General features: G+C 49.8%; 1 protein-coding gene across 2 annotated transcripts in view; it reads left to right on the forward strand.

The window, feature by feature from the left end:
• The window catches only part of ACO2 (aconitase 2), a 56,671-nt gene that overhangs the window by 22,220 nt on the left and 10,732 nt on the right, over window positions 1–23,719 (forward strand). Inside the window, exons 2-5 of one of the 2 annotated variants that reach the window (XM_060656232.3) lie at window positions 12,255–12,391; window positions 16,404–16,662; window positions 19,910–20,002; window positions 23,475–23,633. In XM_060656232.3, the coding sequence (XP_060512215.1) occupies window positions 12,255–12,391; window positions 16,404–16,662; window positions 19,910–20,002; window positions 23,475–23,633 (648 nt within the window). The remainder of the gene's footprint in view (window positions 1–12,254; window positions 12,392–16,403; window positions 16,663–19,909; window positions 20,003–23,474; window positions 23,634–23,719) is intronic. The other variant, XM_060656233.3, reaches the window with a different exon arrangement.

Here is a 23,719-nt window from a genome sequence, read left to right on the forward strand (position 1 = left end):
CTATATGCTAACTAATTTGGATGTGAATTCAGAAAATAAAATTAAAAAAGAAATTGGAAGTTCTCTAAGGTATTGTCTAAATTGCCTATTCTGACATGTTACCCAATCATGAAATTAATGGGGTGCAACTTGCCTTAGAGAAAAGACAATCTAGGGCCATCTGGGTGGCTCAGTTGGTTAAGCGTCTGACTCTTGGTTTTGGCTCAGGTCACAATCTCATGGTTCTGTGAGTTCTGGCCCCACATTGGGCTCTTCACTAACGGTGCAGAGCCTGCTTGGGTTTCTCGCTCTCTCTCTCTCTCTCTCTCTCTCTCTCACTCTCTCAAAATAAGTACATAAACTTAAGAGAAAAAAAAAAGACCATCTAGTGTGCTAAAGGAAAAAAAGCCAGATACAAAGAGTTGCCTATTGGATGATTATATGAACTATCTAGAATAGACAAATCTATAGAAATAGCATATTAGTGGTTGCCAGAGTCTGGGGCAAGACGAGTAAAGGGAATAAGGAGCAACTGCTGAGTGGGTATGGGGTTTGCTTTGGGGTGATGAGAAAGTTTCGGACCAGATAGTGCTGGTCCGAATTGGCTGTGCCAATTCACATGTGCTGAATTGGCCACTTTAATAGGGTGGAAAATTTTATGTGTATTTTACCACAGTATAAATAATAGTAGAATAAAAAGCATTAGGGCGCCTGGCTGAGTTAGTAGACCATGTGACTCTTGATCACAGGTCGTGAGTTTGAGCCCCACATTGGGCGTGGAGTCTACTTAAATTAAAAAAAATATACATATGCGTGTATCGCACGTGGCAAGTATTGTTTAGTGAAACTTTGTTTTAGTGACACCACCCTGGCAGTATCTGTGGGCTGGATCACAACATAAAATGTATTGTGCGGGTGTGTGTTCTCAAAATGTGAAAGCCCCCTCTCTAAGGCTCCTTTTAGCTCAGAACATCCTATGGCCAATATTTGGAAGTTGCTAAGACTGTCCTGAGAGGGCTATTCAAGGATATGATGGACTTTGAATAACTTCCTCCTTCCATGGTGGCTCTCCACAAATGCCATGTGATTTTGAGTGAGCCATTCTCTCTGGCTTTTACATTTGTAGCCAGTTGTTTTGTTTTTTGTTTAAAAATTTTTTTGGGGGGCGCCTGGGTGGCGCAGTCGGTTAAGCGTCCGACTTCAGCCAGGTCACGATCTCACGGTCCGTGAGTTCGAGCCCCGCGTCAGGTGCTGGGCTGATGGCTCGGAGCCTGGAGCCTGTTTCCGATTCTGTGTCTCCCTCTCTCTCTCTGCCCCTCCCCCGTTCATGCTCTGTCTCTCTCTGTCCCAAAAATAAATAAAAAACGTTGGAAAAAAAAAAAAATTAAAAAAAAAAAAAAAAAAAAGAAAAAAAATTTTTTTAACATTTATTTATTTTTGAGACAGAGAGCATGAACAGGGGAGGGTCAGAGAAAGAGGGAGACACAGAATCTGAAACAGGCTCCAGGCTCTGAGCTGTCAGCACAGAGCCCGACGCGGGGCTCGAACCCACGGACCACGAGATCATGACCTGAGCCGGAGTCGGACGCTTAACCGACTGAGCCACCCAGGCGCCCCTGTTTTTTGTTTTTTAACTTGAACTTAAACATGATCTTGGAGAAGGTCTTGGCCTCCTTTTCTCTTGACCATTCCTATATCCATGCTTTAGCTGCACCTTGGACCTAATGTCTACAATAGCAACTTTAGTACACTTTTTGTTTTCGTGTCTGTCTTATCCCTCCAGATTGTGATCCTGACTGTAGGGACAGCATGGTGGTGGGCTAGAGTTTAGCTAAGCTTTCATCAGGTGCGTTGTGGCAAATGGGACACAGATGTGCAGGCATCATGACCCCCCCCCCCCCCTCCGTTGTTTGTTAAATGAAGTAGTCTAGACAGGGATTATTCTATTTTCTGAGTATTTTAAAATAGGAAGAGTAAGCAGTTTGGCCAGTCAGGGGGCTAATAAGAAGCAGGTAGTGTTGTGAATCTAGTGCGCCCTCTGTGGCACCACACTGGGGTGCATTTTACGTGTGCATATATGCATAGCACTGTGTCCTCGCCTGTGTGTAAACGAAGGCAAAGGCCATGGCTAATTCAGAAAAGCCTAAGCTCAGGGAGTTTTCTTCCCTGGTGCAGATAAATCTGTTCTGACATTGCTACATTTTCCTCCGGTCCTTTGGGGAATACACAAGTTTATCTGAGAGCCTGTTTGCTGGGGAGGAATATTTATAGACTCTCTGAGCTGGAAAGAACTGGAGGACATCTAGTCCAGTGGTTCCCAGACGTAGACGTATCAAGAGTGACCTGGCAGTCTTTACCGATGCTTAGGCTCCATTCCAGGTGGTTCTGGTTGAGAGGTCTGGGCGGTAGGGCCTAGAAGCTGAGTGTTTATGAAACCTCTCAGGTGGTTTTGATGCAGCTGGAATGATCCACTTCTCCCATGTCGTAGAAATGGGAAGGGGCGCCCAGAAAGGCTGGATTACTTTACTATAAGGGTACCTAGTGACTGAGCTGGGAGGCCAGATCTGTGGACTCCCATGCCCTAAATGTTCCCTCTTGTCACATGGGGGCTTTCACTGTTGAATCTGCGCATGGGGAAGTGGCCCATGGGGTACACATACCCTGGCTCTTTGGGTGTCTGAGTGTGCTGTCTTCACCAGAATGTTGGATTGCAAAATTGGCGTTCAAGGACAAAAATACAGTGACACTAGGGGACTCCAGCTCTCTCTACACCAGCTGAAAACAGCTTGCTGTCAACTCTTTTAGACCACACATCACCTTAATACAAATTAGGGGAATTATAGGAGAAAATGATTTTCCATCTTAACCTGTTTTCTTAAAGTTCATCTAATTTCTTTGAGAGAGAGTGAGCATCTGCGTGTGGTGGAGGGCCAGAGAGAGAGAAGGAGAGAGAGGATCCTAAGCAGGCTCCGTGCTGACAGCGTGGAGCCCTACATGGGGCTTGATCCCACGAACCTCGAGACTGTGACCTGAGCTGAACTCAAGAGTCAGATGCTTAACTGACAGAGCCACCCAGGCACCCCTTAACCCAAACATTTTCTGTGATGTTAGCGTATTTCCTTTTGGTCTGTGAACATTCGTTTTATAGCATTGTAGTCAGTGTGTATGTAACTTACAACCTGCTTTTTCACATATTATCATAGACAATTTCCTATTGCTATTTGGTGCTTAAAACCATCATTCCTACTGAGTGGAAATTATACATGTTAAGTTGCTTTCAGTTTTAGCAGCTATAAGTAGTAATGCACTGAACTATTTGATGCATATAGTATCATTTTCATATTTAGAATTCTTTCTCAAGGATAAAATTTCAGATATGGAATTGCTGGGTCAGAGGATATGGATGTTCCTGTGGGTTTCGTATTGACAAGCTGCTTTACCGAAAGATCAATTTCCTTTTACTCCACAGCAAGGAGTCTGCAAGAATGTTTATCTTTGGTTTTGAGCATTTAATTTTTTTTTAACGTTTATTCTTTTTTTGAGAGACAGAGATAGAGCGCGAGTGGGGGAGGGCCAGAGAGAGAGGGAGACACAAAATCCAAAGCAGGCTCCAGGCTCTGAGATGTCAGCACAGAGCCTGATGCGGGGCTGGAACCCACCAACTACGAGGTCGTGACCTGAGCTGAAGTTGGACACTTAACTGACTGAGCCACCAGGCGCCCCCCCCCCCCTTTTTTTTTAAGTAAGCCCTACCCCTAACCTGGGGCTCGAACTCATGACCCCATAATTAAGCATCACATGCTCCATTGACTGAGCCAGCCAGGCACTTCGACAAGAATTCTTCATAGGTGATGCTTTCCCATCAGGGGCATGAGTGCCAGGTAGTCTTGCTGTTGGTGATGCTAAGTTTGATCTGTGGCTTAAGATAATAGTGGTAACCAGGGGCGCCTGGGCGGCTCAGTTGATTAACCATCAAACCGCAGCTCAGGTCATGATCTCACGGTTTGTGACTTCAAGCCCCGGGTTGGGCTCTGTGCTGACAGCTCAGAGCCTGGAGCCTGCTTCAGATTCTGTGCCTCCTTCTCTCTTTACCCTTCCACTGCTCACACTGTCTCTCTCACCAAAAAAAAAAACATTAAAAAAAAAGAAAGAAAAAGATAATGGTGGTAACCAGGTCCCTCTAGTAGAAAGATATATTTTTTTCCATTTTCCTTATGAATGATAAATTCCTGTAAATTAACTTGCTGAAATGAAGAGTTTGCACCATTGGGGAGGAAAAACCAAACAAACCCAGAGCACTGTTGGTTGTCAAATTGCCAGTAAATGATTGTTTTCTACCACTCCACAGCCACCATGCTTTCTGCACATACCTTGTTCGTTCTTTTTTCCTGCTTACAAAAGGAACTCTTATATATCCTGTAACATTTAAAAGTTACAGAAATACTTGGCGTAGAAAGTAAACGTGTCCAAAATTCTAATCCCTAGAGATAACTGCTATGCACAGTTAATCCCTGTCATTTCATTTTTAAATATATTTATACATTTACATGTGTGAACTATTAATTATTATATAGAAATAAGTTCATAATGCTATCTTACTACTTACTGTTTTCACTGAATGTGCCACGGAAGTTTTTCTCCTCCAGTAATGTTAGATCTACCCTCTTTTTTTTTTTTTTTTTTTAAATTATGGTAAAATATATGTAACATGTTGACATTTTAACCATTTTTCAGTGTTCAATTCAGTGGCATTAATTAAATTAACAGTGTTGTGGGACCACCACCTCTATCTAATTTTTTTTTTTTTTAAGTTTTCATTTATTTAAGTAATCTCTACACCTACCATGGGGCTTGAATTCAAGCATCTGAGATCAAGAGTCAGATGTTCTTTCATCTAAGCCTGCCTCTTAAAAGATTTTTATATATTTTTTAATGTTTATTTTTGAGAGACAGCGCACAAGCATGGAAGGGGCAGAGAGAGGGAGACACAGAATCTGAAGCAGGCTCCAGGCTCTGAGCTGTCAGCACAGAGCCCAACACAGGGGCTCGAACCCACCAACCGTGAGATTATAACCTGAGCCAAAGTCAGATGCTGAACCCACTGAGCCACCCAGGCGCCCCTGAGCCAGTCTTGGTTGTTTTTTTTTTTAATGTTTATTTACTTTTTAAATGTTTATTTTAGAGACAGAGTGCGAGCGGGGGAGGGGCAGAGAGAGAAGGCAACACAGAATCCAAAGCAGGCTCCAGACTCCAAGCTGTCAGCACAGAGCCCAACGCGGGGCTTGAACTCATGAACCGCGAGACCATGACCTGAGCCAAAGTCAGGTGCTCAACTAAGCCACCCAGGTGCCCCCTGAGCAGACCTTTTTAAACAGCTGTAAGATGGCATTCCTTGGTGGATGAGCCAGAATTTATTCAGTCACTGCCCTATTTTTGGACAATAGGGTTGTTCTCTTAAAAACAGTGCTGCAGAGAACGTCCTTGCCTGTGTCAGTGCTAGTTTATGTGAACATTTTTGTGAGCCAGCTTCCTGGAAGCAGGAAAGCTGGTTAGAGTGTACAAACATTTTACATTTTAATAGGTATTGCCTAATTGTCTTTCAAAAATGTTGAACCTGTTTATACTGTAACCAAAAGCATCTGAGACTGGTAAATTATTGATTTGTTAACTGTTTGCTCTCACAAAGTTAACCCAACCTGCTCTTTATTTACCCCTCCTCAATACAGAAGGGCTAGTTGGTCAAGCAGAGGCAACATTCGTTGGTTTCATTGATAATTTATGTAGCACCTCCTATGTATCAGACCCTAGTGTTCAGGAATGGGGAATTTATTATGAATAGACACAATCCCTCCTTAGTGGAACTGCCAAACTAGTGGAGACAGATACCATTTCACAAATGAATGTCAAGAAGTAGTAAGTGGGCATAAATAATAGGCAGCTTTGGCTGGGCTGGGAGTTCAGGAAGAATTCCTTGTTTATTTGGAACTTTGAAGGATCAATGGGAGTGACCTAGACAAAGAGCAGATAGAGAATGAGGGTAGGCAGAGAACCTTCTGAGCAGAATAAACAGCATGTGCAAAGGCCCTGTGGCTGGTACGTTTAGAAGTTTTACTACCCAGCGAAGTTCAACATGTTTGGTACCTCTGAGGAAGGCAAATTTTGAATTATTGAGAGACCAAATAGATGATATCCCACTGCCAGGACCCCATAAGCAGGAAGGATTTCAGAGGGATGAAATGCTTTCCTAGATAAATTCTAACAAATTGCAAGTCCCCTGAAGGAGAGAAGGAAGAGCTGCACCTAAAGACATCAGCTTAGATTTTTAGAATAAGTTGGTCACAGTTTGAGGGCAAAAAACAAGGAGAAATTCTACCACCACTGGGATAAATCAGAAGAGGGTCTGGAATGCTAAAGGCCCAGATGAGCTAAGTCTTCTGAAAAATGTTCATCAACGAAAAGAGTCTTTAAAGCTGTGTTTGTAGTAAGCAAGAGACCCGTTGCTTCTGCCAGTGTCCAAAGAAGGAACACAATGTGGCATCTAATCTCTTCTGTCTCCTCTACGAAGGAAAATAATACGTGAATCATGTATTATGTGATTACGTGCATTATGTGAACAGGCTCTGTGCCAAGAACTTGATGTAGATTATTTTATTTCATAATAACACTGTGAAGTTTTATTTTCTCTCTGGAGAAACTAAGGCTTGAGAAGGCTAAAGAACTTGTCCAGGGCCGTAGCTGCGTAGTGGTGGTGCAGGGTTGGGCAATCTGAGTACAGAACTTCAGTCCGAACAAACCATCACACCACGCCACCTTCAGTGAGAACGGGTGGGCTATGAGAGGCAAGAGAGTAGCAGAATCCAGGGGAACTGACCCCTCTCGAAAAGAGAGACCTCAAGTTGCGTCCCGGATTCGCTGCTTGCTACTTAGCAGTATGTGACTTCCCTGGTCTTTGGTTCCCACATCTGTGAGACCGGAATAACAATTACCTGGCACTGTTGTTACAGGAATTCAAAATTAGGCACAAAAAGTGCTTGGCACAGAGCAGGTGCTTAATAAGTAACAGCTGTTTTTGTTCTCATTGGAGGGGGGTGGTCACCCTTGGCCTAATCTTCATTTTACATATGAGATTTGGGGGTCTCGTGAATGAGTTATACATGATGTCCTTGCCTTTGAAGTCAGCCTCTGGGATCAGCGTATTAAGGTGGCTGGGCTCTCCAGGGTTTACACGTGACATTTCATGCACGTCAGCCTCTCCCAGCCCTGCTGTGAAGCAGGGAGCAAGGCTGAGATTTCAGGTTCTATGTGAATACCTAAGGCCTGGAGGGATGAAGTGAATTGCGTAAGGTCTCACGGCGAATCGAGCATCTTTCAGTTTTTGTTGGGATTAGCAGATAGATTGGTGAGAGCGAGTACTGATTTCTGCAGGGAATTCAACAGGTCAGCCAGGCTGTCTCTAACTACAGAACAAGCAAGGCCTTAGTGACAGTTCACCTACTTGGGTATTGGGGCGCCTGACTGGCTCAGTTGGTGGACAGGTGACTTAATCTCCAGTCATGAGTTCAAGCCCCACATAGGGCGTGGCGTCTACTTAAAAAAACATATATATATAGTTGGGTGACTGTTGCAGTTGAGGAAGGACCTGCACCTCAGGAGTGTTGTTAAATAGACCACTGTTGGCCTGACCAAACATGTGTCCTGGGGAGCCTGGCCTGGAATGGGTCACACTGGTGTTGAGGCTTGGATGAGCAACCTGGGAATTGTGCTGTGTTTGTGGCTGACACAGTCTGGGAGGGCCAGCCTGTCAGGACACGGGGTGACTGACCAGGACTCCTGTAGACTGCAGGGGCTAGAGGCGGACAGAAACTGATGATGAAATGAAATCAGGATTGGGGTAGAGCTTTGCACAGAAAACCAAGTCTGTAGGGGCATCTGGGTGGCTCAGTTAAACATCTGATTTCGGCTGTCTGCTGTCAGCCCAGAGCCCACTTGGGATCCTCTGTCCCCTCTCTCTCTGCCCCTCCCTCACCTACACGCTCTCTCTCAAAAATAAATACACATGAAAAAGAAAAAACCAAGTCTACAAGCGCAGCTTGGCTGAAGAGCAGTCAATGAGGAAGACGGCTGTTGAGGTGTTAGGGTGTCTGGAAGCGATATGTGTGTCAGCAGTGAGGTGGGCTGTCCTGGGCTGATGACAGCCTTCAGCAAAGGAGGTGATGAGCCCTTTGCTCTCAGCACAGGATATGGTTGGGCTGTTGCAGAATTTGGAAACTTGCCATGGAAAGGATCAGTTGAAAAAAACTCTGGGCTGCCCTTGGCCAAGGTGAGATTTTAGAGAAGATGACAGGGCATGGCCGACTTCAAGTAGGTGAGGGAGCCCACCCCTGGAGACTGAGTCATTGATGCGGGAAGGGTTTAGGATTATGTATTTTTAACAGACTCGGGAGGTTCTGATGCATCTGAGGCCTGGGAGCTGTCCTGAGGAAGAGAGGTTGGGTCCCCAAGGGTGGACCCCAGCCGAAAAGCAGACTGTGCAGGGAGGCTGAGTGTGCAGGAGAATATTCTGAAATTATTCAGAAATGGGTTGGGTGGTTGTACAGGATGATGCACTGGTGTGGGGAGGTGTATGGGGGTGGTGCTCCGAACTTAAAAGCGTAAGAGTGCCTTTATAGAAAAAGGGTCTTGGAGCGCCTGAGTGGCTGTCGGTCGAGTGTCCGACTCTTGATTTCGGCGCAGGTCATGATCCCAGGGTCGTGGGATTGAGCCCTGCATTGGGCTGCGTGCTGAGCTTAAGATTCTCTCTCTCTTCTCCCTCTGCTTTTCTCCCCCACTTGTGCTTTCTCTCTCTCTTTCTAAAATAAAATAAATAATAAGGGGTGCCTTGGTGGCTCAGTTGGTTGAGCGTCCAACACTTGGTTTTGGCTCTCAGGTCATGATTCAGGGTTGTGGGATCAAGCCCTGCATCAGGCTCTGTGCTGATCATGGAGCCTGCTTGAGATTCTCTCTCTCCCCCTCTGCCCCTTCCCTCCCCAATAAATTAAATTTAATTTAAAAAATAAATAATGAAAAAAGAAAAAATGGCACCTGTATGGCTCAGTCGGTTGAGCATCTGACTCTTGATTTTGGCTCAGGTCATGATCTCACAGTTTGTGGGGTTGAGCAGCATGGAGCCAGCTTGGGATTCTGTCTCCTTCTCTCTCTTCCCCACTTTTTTCTCAAAATAATAAATAAACATTTCAAATAAATAAGTAAAAATCTTTAAAGCGGGGCAGCTTAACGAACATGTAAGTTGGGGGCTTCCTAAAAATGTTTTCCCTTCTTATTAGTGTATAAACCTGAGCCATACCATGTAGCAACTTCATTTTACGTTAAAATTGAATAACATTAAAAACTCCACTCCTCACCACACTTCACGTGCTCCGCAGCCACATGGCTAGTGGCCAGCGTATTGGTCGTGTGGATCTAAAACATGTCTGTCGTGGCACGAAGTCCTGTTGGCCGGTGCTGGCTGTTGCGCACAGATGTTTGGAAAGCACAGCACTTCGTGATCAAGGATTGAGCACGCAATGATTTCATCTGTTATGAACAACAGAGTTTATCTGCATTTTGGAGGGAAGGCTTAGGGAGTTATATAACTTGCCTGGGGCCACGGCAGGTAAGTGGGTCAGTCAGACTGGATTCGAGTCCTACTTGCTATGCTGTGGCCTTGGTCGCTTCTTGCAAGCCTCAGTTTCCTCACTTGGAAAATGGACTAATCACAGGAGCCACTTCACTGGATGGCTGTGAGGCTGAAGTGATGTAACACACGCAAAGTGCAGCACAGTGCTGGCGTCACTGGGCGTCAATAAATGTTTTTCTCTTACCCATAAGTTGTATTCTGTATGAGAGCATACTATGTTGTCCTTTTTCCCCCCGGTCAGCATTTTTCTTAAACCTGTTTTTTATTTATTTTTATTTTTTAATTGTTTTATACTTTTGAGAGACTGAATGGGGGAGGGGAGAGGACAGAGGATCCAAAGTGGGCTCTGTGAGCCCAGCGTGGGGCTCGAACCCACAAACTGCGAGATGGTGACCTGAGCTGAAGTTGGATGCTCAACCGACTGAGCCATGCAGGCGCCCCAAGCGTCTTTTTCAGATATTGATGTACGTCCGTGGATTGCTTAAGTGTTCCCTTGCTATAGATTTAGGACTTTACCTTTTCTCTACACTATGATTACAGCTAATTGTTTTGCCTACTGGGCCAGACGCTGGCTGTTGTTACATTTATTTTTTAATTTATTTTTTAAAGTTAATTTATTTTGAGAGAGAGAGAGTGTGTGCACACGCACAAGCAGGGGAGGGGCACAAAGGGAGAGATGGAATCCCAAGCAGACTATGCTGACAATGCAGAGCCTGACTTGGGGCTCAGTCGCGCAAACTGTGGGATCATGACCTGAGCCAAAATCAAGAGTTAGACTCTTAACCGACTGAGCCATCCAGGCGCCCATCTTATTACATTTGTTTTTATTTCTAGGGAAACTTAAGCTTAGGATAGTTAGTTTACAAAAAGAAAGATCTGTATACGGACATTGGAAAGACGTCTAAGGTGTATTGGTAAATAGGAAAAGCAAGTTGCAGAGCAGCTTGTATGGTTTCTCTTGCGAGGGGTAATACAAACTGTGCCAAGTACTTTATGTAACCTCTCCTAATCCCCACAATAGCTCTGTGAGGAAGCAAGTGCTTAGGGTAAATTGACCGAGGTGACTCGATAGTAAGTGGCCACCTGACTGAGGCTCTGGTTTCCCCATCCTCCCGCCTTGCACTGGGGCCCCTGCTGTCAGAGCTGTGGTCAGAGCTGTGGCCGCGGTATGCCATTCATCCCAGGCCCTGGCTGTTGAAAGTCCTTTGATGTGTCATTGGTTACCGCGTGGGGCAGATAGTGAGGATCCCCTGCTGGAGGGCAAGGGTGGGCAGGTGGGTGGTGGTTGGGGTGCTGTTGGCTGTCGCTAATGAGTGGCTTGAGCTGTGCCCTTGTACTGGTTCAGGTGCCGGGGTTGGTAGAGTTTGGATTTCAAGATTTTGGTGACACAAAGAAAGGGGGCCTCGGGTAGTGGGTTGAGCTTTGCCTTGGTATGATCCTCTGCTGTAGACAGGGAGCATCACCTGGAAAGGAAGCAGCCATTCCTTTCCCTGTGTCATTTTTTTGGGTTCCTTTATTCTCCTCTGATCACAGTGTACCCTGTGAAGGTTGTCACAGTTTAAAATTAACAGACCCCAGCATAAGTCATTTATCTTGTTCCTGCAGAACAGATTGCCCCTAGGCTTAAAGGCTTAGAACAACAATAAACATTCTCTCTCACAATTTCTGTGGACCAGGAATTTGGGAGTGGCTTGTCAGGGTGGTTCTAGCTTGGGGTCACTCAAGAAATTGCAATCCAGACTTTGGTCAGGGCTGTAGTTACCTGAAGGCAAGGCCTTGGGCTACAGCACTCTCATGGGAGATGGTGTTGGTTATTGGCAAGAGGCCTCAAATCCTCTCTAAGTGGACCTCTCCCAGCACTGTTTCAGTGTCTTAACGACACGGTAACTGTCTTTTCCTAAAGCAACCAGAGAGAGGGCTAGGCAGAAGCTGTCCTTTTGTGACCGGTCTTGGAGGCCACATAGCCTCACTTATGCCCCATTCTGGCCATTAGAAGGAAGTCAGTCCTCTGCACATTCAAGGGGACCACCTTTTGAAGGGATAAGGAAACATCTGAAGCTCATGCACGGGTTTTCCTCATTTTTCCATCCATTCGATAATTACTCATTGAATCTCTGTTATGTGTCAAGTAGTCCAGACACAGAAATAAATAAGACAAATAAGGCTTGACCCCAACCCTCAAGGAACGTATTGTTCAGGTAGAGTAATAGCTATGATTTGGACAGTGCTTTACAGCCTCGTTAGGACTTTCACATACGTTCATATCTAACCATCCCGGTAGCCCTGTGTGATCACCGTGGCCAGTTACAGCCCCAGTGCCCGTCTCCTCTGGGGCTCAGATGATGGGGGATTTCCTTAAGTTGATAGAACTTGACTTTGATCCCAGCAATTCTGACTGCAAATCCCTTGCCCTCTCTCCTGCCACGGGCTGTGTTCCCGTGGCTGCTGTATCATCCTCTGTCTCAGAGGAGGACATGGAGGCCACAGTCACTGGTGAGCTCTTGATACTTCCTTGCTCTCTTCACCACACTGAGCTGTCCTCTGGGGCGGGCCACCCTAAATACTCCATTGACAGTTGCTCTTGTCTTTCTTCTTGCAGAAAGCCCTGGGTGTGCGGCAGTACCATGTGGCCTCAGTCTTGTGCCAACGGGCCAAGGTGGCCATGAGCCACTTTGAGCCCAATGAGTACATCCGCTATGACCTGCTAGAGAAGAACATTAACATTGTTCGCAAAAGGTAAGGCTGCGGGGGGTGGGATGGGGGAGCTGTAGAGACCGCCACAGGGCTGTTTCTGCTTCTTGCCCCTTTCAGGCAGCACAGGAGGTGCTTGGCAATGGAAGGTCGGTGATGGTGGTAGGATCAAGGCCTTTAGGGTACGAAGTTCCCTGCTGGGGAAAGGCATTGCAGATTGGTGGTGGGCCTTGGCCTTCTCTGCCAAGGAGAGATCTCTTACCAGAAGCCTGGTGATTTGGGCCACAGGGAAGGTCTCGGACACTCTGTGGTATTGTGGCCTGAACCTCCCAGCCACCTTTTCCAAGATGGACTGCTGACCCTGAGCTGGCCCTCTGGAATCCACCAGGCCCAGAGGCTGGATAAATATCTGTATTTCCTCTTCAGTGTGTAGTCCTAGAGGAGAGCTCAGGCTTGAGACCCAGAAGAAAGCTCAGGGGGGAGGGTCTTGAGCATATCTTTTTTTCTGGGCTTCTCTTTCCTTGTTTGGTAAAATGGCAGCCATTTTTGCACTGCTGTCCTGTGTGCCGGGTCCTGGGCCAGATGCTGGTGCTGGAAGGATGATGCCACGAGAGGATGGGGAGTGGGGCTGGTAGTACATTGCAACCAGCACTGCCCCTGGAGCTTGAACGACAGTAGATGGGGCTGGGTGCTCGCCCACCTGGTGACCGTGACCCTGGGAGTAAGAGAGAACAGATATGAATATACCCGTTTATAGCCGAGGAACAGGCTCAGGTGGAGAAGCAGCTTGCCCAAGGTCACACAGTGAGTCTCCCTGCCCTCAGCCCATGCTCTAACTGTACTCCCACGCTCCCTCTCTGCTGCCACTTTGCTTCCTCTTTACTGGTATCCTCACTTTGGTTTTAAGGGTAGGGACTGTCATAGTCTTTATCTCCAGCAGCCTCCCGCACGGCATCACCTAATTATAGTAAGAACTGATGAATGGTCATCAAGGATGACTATAATGATAGTGGCTGCCTGAGTGTGCAGTTTGTTCTAGGCACTTCACATACGTTTCTTTTCTTCTCAACAACCCCTACAGGTTGTTACTATATCCATCTCCCCATTTTGCAGATAAGGAAATCGAGTGTCAGGGAAATACCCGGTCTGAGGTCATACATCTGTTGAGTGGTTGGACCTAAACTCAAGCCAGGTCTGTCTGGCTCTGTTGCCTCCCAGTGTTTGTTCTAGCATTCTTGTGGGTTTTGTCTAGGCTGCGCATTAGAATCATCTTGGAAGCTTTTATTTGTTTATTTTTTAAAGATTTTATTTTTAAGTAACCTCTACACCAAACGTGGGGCTTGAGCCCACAATCCCGAGATCAAGAGTCACGCTCCACCGACTGAGCCAGCCGGGCTCCCCGCTTCGGAAGCTTTTAAAACTACCAACAGCTGGGCCCTGATTCCCGTTCCGATGGTGTGGGCCCTGTTCCTCAAAATGTGGTCTGTGAGTCAGCAGCATCAGCATCACCTGGGAGCTTATTAGAAATGAGGCTATTCAAAACAGAGATCAGTGGATGAAAATGTAAGAATGTTTTAGAAGGCCAGGGGACTTGGGGCGCCTGGGTGGCTCAGTCGGTTAAGCTTCCAACTTCAGATCAGGTCATGATCTTGGGGTTCGTGAGTTCGAGTCCCACATCAGGCTCTGTGCTGACAGCTTGGAGCCTAGAGCCCGCTTCGGATTCTGTGTCTGTCCGTCTGTCTCTGTCTCTCTCTCTCTCTCTCTATGTCTCAAAAATAAGTAAACATATAAAAAAAAATTTAGAAGGCCGGGGGCTTGCAGAGGAACTCTTTCTCCACCCTCCACCCTGTGTTCGTGACAGAAGGAGCTCAATTCTGTTATCGAGAAACTAGGTCTTTGTCATCCAGTATGGCAGAGGGACAGATGGACGTAGAGGACCCACTTTGCCATCCTCAGTTAATCCTTAAGGAAATGTGGTGTGGAACATGTCCTTAGGCTTTTGTCGCTGTCAGGCTTTTTTGTACAACTTTGGGCATTTGCTGTCAAGGTCTTTGGTTTTAAAGCCCATGTGCTATTTTTCATCTCCCCTGGGGCCCAGAAAGAGGGGCTGTGCTCTGCGCAGCGAGTCACTGCCCGTACGCCAGCCTCGGAGACGCTGCCACAAAACGGGGCAGGCTGTACCTCAGGCCAGTGCTATTTTTATTCAAGGTTCTCATGACAGCAGAACCATAGAGGTTTTCAGAATTGCCACTTGCTCTGCCGTTGCCCGCAGAGCAAGCCCCTTAGGGAGCTCTTGCTCTTGAGGGTTAGATACATGGGGGGCTAGAACCCAGGCCCTCGGAAGGAAGTTGCTCTGCTTTCCCAGCAGAGTCCTAGTGGCAGTAATGATAGAACTCGAACGCTTCTTGTAGGCTGGGCCCTGTTCTGAGTTTCCGGGCCTTAGTTACAGAGGGACAGTATAGGGCAATGTAAGGAGTGTGGACGCGGCGCCTGGCTGGCTCAGTCAGTGGAGCGAGTGACCCTTGAACCTGAGGTTGTGAGTTCAAGCCCCATGTTGGGTGTGAGATTAGGTTAAAAAAAAAATCTATGTAAATAAAGAGCACAGACGTCAGAGCCACACGGCTTGGCTCCTCGCGGTCTGGCTCTGCCGCTCGCCAGCACGCGACCCGAGGCAGGTTGCTTCACCTCGCTGGGCTTCGGTGCCCTCGTCCGTGTTACAAGGCATCCCTTGAAGTGCTTAGAGCCGAGCTGAGGGAGGAGGAAGTCCTGTGAGAAAATGAGTCTGTGGTGACAGAAAGCAGGTCACTGGCTGCTTGGGAGACGTGTTCATTATCTTGACTGTGGTGACAGTTTCACAGGTGTGTCAAGACTTACCAAATTGTGTCCTTTAAATGTGCGCGGCTTATGACAGGCCGGTTACGCCTCAGTGAGGCTGTTTAAAAAGCGCCGAATGAGCGCTGTTACCTCGGTCCAGGCCGGGCCCTGGACTTCGGAGGTGGGGTGGCGAGCCCTTTGAGAAGAGCGGTGGCTTTTCTGGTTACACAGTGGGTTTAGTACCCGGGTCAGGACTAAACCCAGGACCTCCGACTCCTTAGTCTGATACTTCTTTTCTTTCCTGGCTCGTGGCGTGTGAGTGGAACTGCACCCCTTCCCTGAAAGGGAACGCTAACCGCCTTCCCTGGAGGCCTCTGGTCTGGGAGGCAGAGTGTGAGGTCCAGCCAGGGCAGCTGTGGCGGGCAGAGGGGAGGCTGCCCTGCGGCACGGGGCAGCCAGGTTGTGTGGGTGCCGGCAGGGAGCCTCAGGGTGGGCGGTTGAGGGCTGACCTGCACCGAGCTCAGTCGGCCTGGGGGGAGGCTGGTGAGGAGGAGGCCGCCTGAGGCCTGGCAGGGGCCGCCCGGGAGCCAGGGTCGGACTGCCGCTTTGGCCCCAACGGGGAAGGGAGGGGTGGGACCTCCAGGGAGAGGGGCTCTAGGAAGAGGGTCTAGTGAGGGGCTGGGGACAGCGACTGGGTGTGCGTTGTTGAGAGCTGATAGCCGTGCTGGGTGAACGGGGTGAGAGCAGGGGGGGCTGATGGGAAGGGCTTCAGCCCAGCGGTGTAAACAGCAGGGGGTTGTGGGTTGTGTGGGATGCTGGTGGGATCCTCTGTGTGTTAGTGGGGCTGAGAGCACAGGAGAAGTGGCCGGGGACAGAGAGAATTAGAGGCTCGCAAGCAAGACCCTGACTGAGCTGGAGCGATCACCGCCACTCTGCCGAGCCTCCCTTCCCTCTTGCCCGTCTTATCAGATGACACGGATACAATGAGGAGTGAATAGTGAGACACACGTGTAATAGGGGTTCATCAGATAATAGTGATCAATATGCCGGAAGGGCAGATATCCTCTGTGAAAAAGCAACCTGCCCGCCTCTCATGATGCTGTCAGTCACTTACTCAAGTAATTTTGGAGCACCCAGTGAGTGCTGCGTGTCAGAGGGACTGATTCGTGCCCACCCCTCACGGTTGCCACGGCTGTGGGCAGGCAGGGCATTGTGCAGCCGGCACCCCTCCCTCTCCCCGCAGATTGAACCGGCCTCTGACCCTCTCGGAGAAGATTGTATATGGACACCTGGATGACCCAGCCAAGCAGGAGATCGAGCGGGGCAAGACGTACCTGCGGCTGCGGCCCGACCGTGTGGCCATGCAGGACGCCACGGCCCAGATGGCCATGTTGCAGTTCATCAGCAGCGGGCTGCCCAAGGTGGCTGTGCCGTCCACAATCCACTGCGACCACCTGATTGAGGCCCAGCTCGGGGGTGAGAAAGACCTGCGTCGGGCCAAGGTGAGCTGAAGGTGGCATCGGGGGACGGTGGGTGTGACATGGGACGAGAGGCAAAGCCCTTGAGCTAAGGCATCGCTTTGCAATTCTAACAGGTTCTTTGGTTCGGTCTTTTTTAAAACATCTTTGCTCTTTATTAACTCTGAAGATACCATTTGCTTATTGTGAAGATGTTAGAGAATGCCTAAAAACAAACAAAACCCAATCATCCTTAATCCTACCACGTTGTTCTTGTGTGGTCACTGTTCTGTCACATCAGAAACAGCAGGTTATGACACAGATCGCCGGTCGCTCTGCAGAGGGTAGTTTGCTCCTTCCTCTCCGCCGGCGTCACACGTGCGCTCACCCAGGCGCTCGGCCGAGCCCCGAGGACCCCGCCAGGGAGGCGGGCAGGCGGTGCTGCTCGTTGTCCATCCGAGGCGGCCAGGGCCCTGTGCGGTGAGGTACCTCGGCTGCGTGGGCACGTGGTTAGGACCAGTGCCGTGTCCCGAGCGCCCTCTTACTGACTGGCCTCCTTTGGGGGCTTTCTTCTGGGAGTTTGCTTAAGGACATAGCAGGGGCCGTGTGCCACAATGAGCAGTTTTTTCCTTGAATTCCTCGCACCCTTTCTCATGAAACCCCGTTCCTGCTCCTCCCCCCCAGGCTCTGCTTGTGGCCCCTCTGCGTGTGCCTCTGCCAGCTCTGGCCCTCCACCCTTTCCACACCCTCCCCCAGCCCCCCGCAGTGGAAGGGGCACCCTCCTGGGGGGCCTCTGGCAGGAGCTGAATGCTGGCAGGGCTGCCACTGAAAGTGCTCCAGCTTCAGGGTCAGCGGAGCTTCGAGCGCCTCTCAGGCCCATGGGAAGCACTCAGCTTTCCCACTGGAGCCCTTTTCTTCCCACCCTGCCCTGCCAGTTTTTGTCCTGGTTGCCGGTGGTTGTTTTTCTTCTGGGCTGAAAGCCCAGCCTGCTGGCCAGAGGTTTCCATGTTAGCAGCAGTGGGGGTGGCAGCGGTACAGGGGCTCCTGCGGTGCCAGGAGCTGGGCTTGACCGGGAACCGCCCCGGGATGACTGCCCACAGCAGGGCCACCACCGCCTTTGGGGTCTGGCCCTCGCTTTGCTTTATGGATTCAGAATCTACCTTCTGGAGATGAGATTCACAGAATCAAGGATTTCAGGGCTCACTCATTTATTTGACCAGTGTTTATTGAACACTAATCGTATGCCAGGCACTGTGCTAGATGCTGGGGTTTCTGTGTGAACAAGACAGGAGCCCTGCCTTCATGAACAAGGAGGGAGACCCACGTTAAACCATCACACAAATAGGTAATTGCCAGTTTGTATATATGTTATGAAGGGAAGACATAGGACTGTGAGAGTGTAAGAAAGCCATTCAGTTTAGACTCTGGGGGAAAGGGACAGCCTCTTGACGTGATACGTAAGCTGAAACCTGTGCAGATAAGCTGATACTGACTTGAGGAAGAACTTTGTAGACAGAACAGTGTATAAAGACCCCAAGGCAGGAAGCAACTGGATGCATTTGTGGAGTTGAAAGAGGGCCATGGGGCTGGAGCTGTGTGTGGAAGAGAGGGTGGTATTGAGTGGGTGGGGGCAGGCTCAGAAAGGGCCTTGAGGGCCATGGGCACCATCCTAGGGGGTCCCTGAAGGGCTTAAGCAAGGAGGGGTGTGACCAGATTGACGTATATTTGTAAATAAAGAGTCCCTCTGGCCAGGGACCGGAGAGGCTGAGTGACCTATCCAGGGTCGCATAGCCAGAGAAGACTCTCAGCTGAGTTCAGGCTGAGACTCTGCTGCCCAGCTCTGTCCCCTGCCACCCCTGTCCTTTTACCACCACTTACACAGACACGAGGACACGTACCCGGAACACAGCCACTGCCTCCTGCCCTTGGTACCCTTGTTATAAGTGACGGATTTGAAGGAAAAAGCTGGCATATTTGTTTCATTATTAACCAGAGAGAGACGGCTCTGGGGGCCCAAGTTTTTTGTGTGCTATTCTTTTGCCTGGGGGTACGGAATGGGCCTCAGAAGAGTGTGTGTGGTTGGTCTGGAGTTTAGGTGAAGGAGGTTGCATGGGCTTGAGGGTGTTTTATTGAGGGTCCAGGGAGCTGACAGTGAGTCCCTCTGCCTTGGGGCATGAGTCTCCTGTGCCGAGGCCAGCAGATCTCACTGCCTCGTTCCTTCTTGCAGGGGGGAGTCTTTGCGGTCCGCCTGGTCCCATCCCATCCGTCACTGAGTCTCCCCTGCCCAGGAGTGTGCCATGTCTTCCTGATAAACCCTGGCCTCACATTAGCTGTCCTGGGAAGCCTTCCATGCCCGCTGAGGAGGTCACCTTCAAATTCTAGGCAGAGTGGGCCTGGCCCAGCCTTGTTTTGTTGAAATCTGCATTTCGGAACTTGGTCCATTTGACAGTCTTCCATTTGGGGCCCATCAAACTACCAAGTATGGAACGCCTACAGCATGCCGGACGCTGGTGTTCTGAGATGCCCTCTTTGCTATAAGGGGAGGTAGCTTTATTTTATATTAGAATGTCGCTCTCAGGCTATGTGGTTGCACAGGCCTGATTTCAAACCCTGGGATTTACTTTAGGGATCTCCAGCAAGTTACTCACCTTTGCGCCTCGGTTTTTGCACCTGTAAAATGGCCTTGGTGACAGTGCCTTCCCTGTTTCTCAGGATGGATTGTGAGGGTGTTCAGTGCAGTGGGCATTCAGTAAATGTCAGCTAGGATTCTGACGTTGCCCCAGATGAGGCCTCTGAGGTTAACAACACCTTGCCTGAGCTACATTGGAACTGGAATGTCCACTCGATGCCACTGTTTCCCTTTGACGGCTCCGTTCCCCCAACACCATATCCCAGTTAGATGGTCCTGTTGGATGTGCCCCCGACTGCTGGCCTTGACTGAAGACCTGAGTGCCAGAGGGACCCTTGGAGATGATGTAATTGAGTTCCTTCTGCAAATAAGGAAACTGAGAACAGGGTAGGGAAGGGACTTGCTCCAGAACCGCTCCCTGGCCAGGTGTCACGGAACTGAGGCTCCATCCCTGCTTCCTTGCTTTTCTCCCCAGACTGGCCAGCTGAGACTCGGCCAACATCCAAGCCCTTTTGGAATTATTTGTAGAAGACCTCCAGGAGAGGGCCTGACTTCACAGTGCCAGCATTTCAGAGTCGTGGGGGGGTGGGGGGGAGGTGAACAGGAGTCGTCCCAGACACAAACCGTGTTACTCATGCTCTGGTTATTGATTTGTCTCAATAGGACATAAACCAGGAAGTGTATAATTTCCTGGCAACTGCAGGTGCCAAGTATGGCGTGGGCTTCTGGAGGCCTGGCTCTGGAATCATTCACCAGGTAAAGCAGGGCTTGGCCTGCCTTTCTGGGGGAGGGGACCTTAGGGAACCAGAGAGCATCTCCTGGCCTGCGGGACAGAAGGCCAGAGGCTCGGGAGGGCAGAGGGGTGTTGTATTATTTTTTTCTCTTGCTTTTTTCCACAAACGTTATTCCTTTTTGTGTGGATACCTAACATTTGATGGGCACATTCTGTGTGCCAGGCACTAGACTTCGCACTCGACAGATACTAACTTACTCATTGTTCACCGCAACTCTGTGAGGTAGGTGGTTTCATGATCTACGCTGTGTAGGTGAAGTAACTGAGGCGCAGAGGAGTTAATCCACTTGCCCAGGGACAGCTGGCTGATCCAAGAGTCTGGCCCCACAGCCAGTGCTCCGCCCCGCGTGCTGCTGGTGTGCCTCCTGTCACACCAAGGCTTCTCCCCTCCTCGGCGCACATAGCGCTCCTTGGGGTCTTCTTGGCCCCTTCGTGGTATTGTGTGGGATGGAGGTACCATAGGTCACGTGGCGGTGTCAGCCAGTTCTTCTGGGGTCTCCCGAAGGATGGATTTTCTTTTGATGGGTGATTTTGTGTGCACGCGTGTTTCTGGGAGATAGGTGCTCAGCTTTCATCCAGGGTGACTGGTTTGTGGGGAGCGCTAGTTTGTACTGGCTATTTGCCACCCATCCTGTATGTGCCTCTTCGCACCTTCCCAAGGTGACCCTTCTCCCCATCTCCATCCCAGCCCTCCTTCAGGGTGAGCTGAGTCAGGCTGTAATCCGACCCTGCGTTGGGCTCCCGGCACTGCCCCACTCTGAAACCAGAGCCCATGGGTCACTGCTCTGCCCTTTAAAAATATTGCCCTTGCCAAGAAGGGACTGCCTGCAAATGGCAGGTCACGTCAGTCTGCAGGGGCTAGGAAGCTTCTCCCCACAGCAGGGCTAGGGAGTCGGGTAGATCCAGCTTTGGACTTTCGTCAAGAACGGCTCCCCAGTCCCAAGTGTCTCCCTTTCCACCTCATTCCAACCCCCCGGGCGTTTTTGGCGGCTCATGGCCAAAGTTCAGGGCTATGAGTGATGGCAGCTCACACCTGCCTCTGGCCACCAGCTAAGCGTATAGCCTGGTAGATTTGTTCCTTTAAAAAGAAAATTCCCAGGAAGCATGTGATCTTTGTACAGCTTTGCTTTTCTCTCCCCCTTGATGTCAGGCCATCGGCAGCTTTAATCTACCAAACCAAACCTAACCCCTTTCCCTCCGCCCTGAACGTCCTGTGCCCAGGCCCGGCACATCCTTCCTCCTCCACATCTCTGCCTTTTGGTCACCTCTGTGAAGCCCCCGCCCCCAGTCCTCCCTGGTGCTGGGCATTGGAGCCCCCTTGTGTGATCCTCTGTGGGACCCTTCACGTAATGACCCCAGGATGTGCCAGGTGCTTCCCCCACCGCACCACACGCCCTGGGGACAGAGACTGTGGCTTCTTTATTCCTCTCTGGCGCTGGGCCTGGGGCCAGGTAGGTGCAGAATGAGGCCTCGGTGTACATGTGTTGTGCAGATGGAGGCTGAATTTGTTTTTTTCTGTAAGATTTTATTCTTTTAAGTAGTCTCTGCACCCAACATGGGGCTCAAACTTAACAACCCTGAGATCGAGAGTCGCATGCTGTACTGACTGAGCCAGCAAGGAGCACCCTGGGGGTGGCTGAATTTCCAGATTTATGTTCTAGGTGTTAGTCCAGACTAAAGTACACTGATGCCCCACCCTCACCCCCATCCACACAGCCATATCCAGCTGACTGCGGAGGTCCCTGTACAGCCAGCTTCACTGTGACTCTTTTCTTAGTTCAGACCCAAGGTCCCTCTCCCTTTTGAACATGGGCCATATTCGTGGTCTATACTGTGTAGACCACACTGAATTCTGTGTCTGGTCTTCATGGATCAAACTTTTAGAACCTTGAAGAGCCTTAGAGATTAACTAGTTTTATTTTATTTTATTTTGTTATTTTTAAACGTTTATTTATTTTTTTGAGAAGAGAGAGACAGAGTGTGAGCGGGGGGGGAGGGGGGGGCAGATAGGGAGACACAGAATCTGAAGCAGGCTGCAGGCTCTGAGCTGTTAGCACAGAGCCCCATGTGGGGCTCAAACCCACAAACCATGAGGTCATGACCTGAGCCAAAGTCGGATGCCCAACCGACTGAGACACCCAGGCGCCTCGAGATTAACTAGTTTTAAATCTTTGTGGCTGGGGCAAGGAGGCCAGAAAAATTAAACAGTTGAGCAGCGAGTGTCCTGTCCAACAGTTGTTTGTTCAGGATTTCCTCTGTGTTGGCCTTTTCTCCCAGCCAGCTGCCACCCTCCTGGGAAGAGATCAGGTCTTCTAACTGCATTCCGACAGGCAAGATCACTCACACCTTGCTGAGTGTGCTGGGAGTGTGCCCTGTCCCAGGGCAGGGGCCATGGGGTTTCCATAATAGTGCACGGAGCCTGCTCACCATTTAGTCAGGCCTGACCATTCATGGAGCCTTTCTTGTCTCTGACCTCCTTTGCCCTTCCTAACATCCCAGTGTGTGCTACAGAATAAGTAAAAAGAAGGCCTCTCCCAGGTACTCTTATAGCTTAATATACATGTTCTCATGGCATTATCACTGTGATTCGATGAGGTGAGTAGAACTGGCTACTTTTACCCACGAGGAAACAGGCCTGGGAGGTGAAGTAACTTGCCCGACGTCCCACAACTACTCGTAGGCAGTGGGGCCGGAGCTCAGACCGGGGCCCCTTGGCCAGGGCTTTCCCGTGGGGTGCTGCAGCCTCAGGTGCCTGGATAGGGTCCGCGCTACGATAGCCATGCCTCTGCAATCAAATGTTTTGGAGAAATGCTCATGGTCGGTGCCTTCCCGGCTAGGAGTCCCTCGATGAAGGAGCCACAGTAAAACAGGAAAGGTGAGGAGGCGGGGTGCCCTCTTCACGTGCGAGTCACTTCAGTTCTCTAAGCCCCTCCAGGCCTCTGGGTTGGGGAGGCATCGTCTGTACTTCCTTTCAGGTCAGCAGCAGAAGAGCTCGTGGCCTGTGCTCCTGCTGGCTTCCCAGTGCTTCCTTGCGGAGACTGGAGCCGGGTCCTGAAGGAATTGTCCACCCTATGAAGCCCAGTAGGCAGTCACACTTGTCCCAGGACACGTTCCCGTATCCCAGTTCATCTGCTTCCCACCACGGTTCTCGGCTCAGTGTGGTGCACGTGTTCTTGTTACCGTGCCGCAAACACGGACGCTGAGGTGCAAGAAGGCACTCGCGAGCCCAAGTCAGTCCAGGACTGTCGGAGCTGTTCGGGAGACCAAGCCACCTGTCTCCCGAGCCCCTGGCAACTTCCAGCCACACCTGAGAGGCCCTCTCCTGGAGGGGTGCCTAGAAATGGCCCAGGGGGCCAGTTTTGCAGACCCCTCTTGGTCCCCACCTCCATTCTCTGATGAGGGCTGGTAAGCTGAAGATCTTGGGTTCTTTTTCAGATCATTCTGGAAAACTACGCATATCCTGGGGTTCTCCTGATTGGCACTGATTCCCACACCCCCAATGGCGGTGGCCTGGGGGGCATCTGCATCGGAGTTGGGGGTGCTGATGCAGTGGATGTCATGGCTGGGATCCCCTGGGAGCTGAAGTGCCCCAAGGTGAGGAGTGGGGAAACGCTCTTTCAGGGGTGTCTTTGGTGGGGACGAATGGGAGCCTGTGAAACCCAAAAGGGATGAGGGTATAG

This window comes from Panthera onca, chromosome B4 (assembly GCF_046562875.1).
Source record: "Panthera onca isolate mPanOnc1 chromosome B4, mPanOnc1 haplotype 2, whole genome shotgun sequence".
Lineage (NCBI taxonomy): Eukaryota > Metazoa > Chordata > Mammalia > Carnivora > Felidae > Panthera > Panthera onca.